This window comes from Bombina bombina, chromosome 1 (assembly GCF_027579735.1).
Source record: "Bombina bombina isolate aBomBom1 chromosome 1, aBomBom1.pri, whole genome shotgun sequence".
NCBI classification, from domain to species: Eukaryota; Metazoa; Chordata; class Amphibia; order Anura; family Bombinatoridae; genus Bombina; species Bombina bombina.
In genome coordinates this window covers 1,478,820,702-1,478,824,892 of record NC_069499.1, presented here as the reverse complement: position 1 = coordinate 1,478,824,892, position 4,191 = coordinate 1,478,820,702, and the positions used below count along the sequence as shown (strand labels likewise).

At 32.2% G+C, this 4,191-nt stretch overlaps 1 protein-coding gene across 1 annotated transcript in view; it reads left to right on the top strand.

Annotated features, from left to right (window-relative positions):
- Nucleotides 1-1,877, top strand: part of SOX9 (SRY-box transcription factor 9) — a 6,344-nt gene extending 4,467 nt beyond the window's left edge. Inside the window, exon 3 of the mRNA XM_053707139.1 lies at nucleotides 1-1,877. This exon is cut by the window's left edge and continues 338 nt beyond it. Within this exon, the coding sequence (XP_053563114.1) occupies nucleotides 1-420 (420 nt within the window). The 3' untranslated portion in view covers nucleotides 421-1,877.
- Nucleotides 1,878-4,191: the final 2,314 nt, after the last annotated feature.

Here is a 4,191-nt window from a genome sequence, read left to right as displayed (position 1 = left end):
CAGCCTCAACAGCCTCAACAACACACACTGTCCACTTTGAACACAGAGCAGAGCCAATCACAGCAGAGGACACACATCAAAACAGAGCAGCTGAGCCCCAGCCATTACAGTGACCAACCTCAACAACACTCCCCACAACAACTCAACTACAGCTCTTTCAACCTACAACATTATGGTTCCTCATACCCCACCATCACCCGGGCACAATACGACTACACAGAACATCAAGGTTCAAATTCCTACTACACCCATGCTGCTGGACAAAGCTCCAGCCTCTATTCCACCTTTAGCTACATGAATCCAAGCCAACGTCCTATGTACACTCCAATAGCAGATACGACGGGGGTACCTTCCATTCCCCAGACACACAGCCCACAACATTGGGAGCAGCCTGTCTACACACAGCTTACCAGACCCTAAAGCTGTAAGTCTATATTATTGACTTTAACAGACAGTTGTTGGAGAGAGTCCACAAGTGGCACCCTTTTCCTATATGTGGCATGATGCCCTCTGCTGGCAGCCAGATAGAACGGGCATATTGCTCTTTAAATGACTGGTTCCTTGGCTGTTTGGAGAACTTTATAATTATGATGGTTTTTAGCCGTAATTGGGAAAAATTTAAAAGAGCAGATCCTCTGTGAGGACTTTTCTTTATGCAAAATATTTTTAGTATGTACTGTGTATGTATCAATACCTTTTTGCAAGGGTTTATACATTTATATTTTAGGAACTGTTTTTTGTAATAAAAAAATATATTTTTTTCTGCAACTGCTCATCTAGTTTCTAGAAATACACCCTCTTTTTTCAATCAAAATATTTTTGTATAAAATTGTATTCTTGCATTATTTTTGATAATTGAAAGAGAGGCCTCTAAAAATGCCCCATTCCATGTAATATGGAGTCTTAAAAAAATAAACAAGGGGGTCTAATTGTTGTAAGCAATTAAAATAGCATTGATTTATGTAGGAATATATTTCCACTACAATATCCAAGTGCCAATATTAAATTAGCGTTCAAAGCTAATAACTCACATGTTGCCTAAAATTCCATATATAACAAAATCTTAAGTGCCCTTGAAATCTTCAGTAATCATCAGCAGCAAACCCTTGCCTATACAGCACCAGAGCTGAAAAAAGCATCCTTAAATTATTTATTTTATAATAGAAATATGATGGAAAAAATGTAAAAAAAAAAATGCTCAAAAATATTCCAGAATTCTTATTGTTTTGTGTAAATTTTAAAAATATATTAGCATGCTGCTGATTCCGCCTTTGGAAGATATGCTTTTTTTGTTAAATTATGTTTTTTAATATTTTATTGTGTCTCATCCTGTATTTTTTTTTTTGTTTTTCTTAGCTCTACTTAAATGAAAACATTTTTTTAAAGTCATGAAATAAAAATTTAACCCAATTTAACCTATTTTGTTTGGCAGCAAATTATATATTATAGGGAATTTTTTTACCTATGAAGTCACAATACATAATCCCCGAAGAGGATTTTTTATTATTTTTTTTTACTTGCCGTTATGGTGCTAACTAGACAATTCAGTAAATAGTTACTCTGATAAAAGAACTGACAGACTTTAACAAAAGTTTTATTTTTAACACTTGCTAAAATATTTTTTTTTTATTTTATTCATAATTGTTTAGATACCATTGAGCACTCCCTAATTATATTATTTGTTATAAAGTGGCTTAAATATTGTTTTAACTTAAGAACAAAAATGGACAAAATTCTCAAAAAGTGACTCATGCTCTTTCCATGTTGAGTCATACTGAAATCTTTTGCCTATCCTAATGTAATTGTTGCTATGTTTTTTTCATGTGACTTTTTTGTGTAATATTTTTGCAATAAATATGCAATGTACTAAAACTGAACTGTTTGAGATCCTGTGTCATTAATTTCCAAGAGTCAATAATATGGATTTGCTAAGGCCAGAGTTACAGATCTGATAAATTTGCACACAGATATATTTACAAAAGGACATGTTAAACATTACACAGACATACATACATACACACAGGTATCTATGGGTGTGTATATAATTATGTGTGTGTGTATATTTATTCCAAAAAAGTATTCTGCACTCTCAGGATTTTGAAATCCTGAGAGTACTGAATACTTTTTTGTTTCTGGTAATCATTATTACACTCATGCACCAAGGTTAAAATTGAACCACAAACTGTATGTATATATATATATATATATATATATATATATATATATATATATATATATATATATATATATATATATATATATATATATATATATATATATATATATATATAATGATTGAGTGTGTGTGTGTATATATATATATATATATATACCTGTATATAATCTCAACAGTAGATACAGTATACTTTATTGTGTCAATATGATGTTATTTCACAGTGTGAATAATTTTAAATAAAATCACTGTAGAATATTATTGGATAAGGAGATATTTTTCTAATTTTAGATAATTAGGATATTTGCATGCATCTAATTCTTTAAGGTTATAAGATAAATTATATATACTTTTTAGCATAAGAAGCTCATGATAAAGTTTCTTAAATATAAATAAATATTCTTAAAAGTATAATCACTTGTCTTATACTGATTTAAAATTGTTAATAATATACTCCCATGTTATATTCTTGATTCCACTGGAGTCAGTGATTGTGTTTAAAGGGACAGTCTAGTCAGAATTTAACTTCCATGATTCCAATAGGGCATGCAATTTTAAACAACTTTTCAATTTACTTTTATCATCAAATTTGCTTTGCTCTCTTAGTATTCTTTGTGGAAAACTTAACCTAGGTAGGCTCATATGCTAATTTCTAAGTCATTCAACTGCCTCTTATTTCAGTGCATTTTGACAGTTTTCAAAGTTAGACCATGCTAGTTAATGTGTGCCCTATAGATAACATTGTGCTCAACGTGGAGTTATTTAAGAGTCAGCATTGATGGACTAAAATGCATGTCTGTCAAAATAACTGAAATAAGGGGGCAGTCTTCAAAGGCTTAGATAAAAAGGTAATCACAGAGGTAAAAGTATATTAATGTATGCAAAACTGGGGAACGGGTAAAAAAAGGGATTATCTATCTTTTTAAACAATAACAATTCTGGAGTAGACTGTCCCTTTAATATTATGTAAATGAACAGTTAGATAAGGTTACTGTCTCTTATTTTTATTAAGGTAAACCTTACAGTAAAACTTGTTTGTAACTCTTATTTAGTGACAGCTGGCATGTACTGCGATTTAGGATTAAATAGTGAAAACATATTCCAGGCTTTCAGCGTTTAACATAAGGATGTAGTAAATAAAAGCTAATTTTGTTGTCTCAATCACAGCAGTAATAAAAAATGTCTTTAGATAAGTAAAAGATAAAATCTTGACATAGATTGTTTCTCTGCTGGATTTAACAAGAACAAGTGCATTATTGCATTCATAAAATAAGAAGTTTACAGATGGTTCAGATTGGTACAGGCTTCAGTTTAACGACCAGGCCTGAAATATTGTTTAATTGCAATAAAGTACTGGTTTTCAAAGCTGTCCTCAGGCTTCCACAACAGGCCAGATTTTCAGGATTACCTTGTGTGAAAGCATCTTTACCAATCAGCTGATTATTTTACCTGCGCTCTAGTTCCGATATCCTCACAATCTTGCCTGTTAGAGAGGCCCGAGGACAGGTTTAAAAAAATAAGTGAAATAAAGTGATTACCAGAGTGCTAGAGTGAGTGAATTATTAGTTATAGTCATATACACATCTGCCAATATTTCAAATGATTAATGCTGAAGACTTATGTGCTAAAACTAGGTGCATCTTTTGCTGCAGTGGAGAGACGTTGGGGGTATGTCTGACTTGTAAAGCATTACCGATCTGAACGTATTAACGCACTAATTATAGAACTCATTGGGTTGTTATTGAGCACTAGTACCTCATAGTTTTGAGTATTCTTATGAGAGGTTTTCTATATGATAGTGTATCTGTTGCTATGTCTAATAACTGACTACGCTAGACTGTGTCTTTGTTGTTTATTTTTAAGACTAAATGACACATTGACGTAGAGGAAAACAAATGCACAAGAATCAGACGACCTCAGTGAGACTTGAGAAATATGTACAGCTAGTGGCAGTCTATGGGACATTGTCAATTCCCTCTCCCAGATGCCACTTACCTCATAGAACTGAAGTTCTCGAT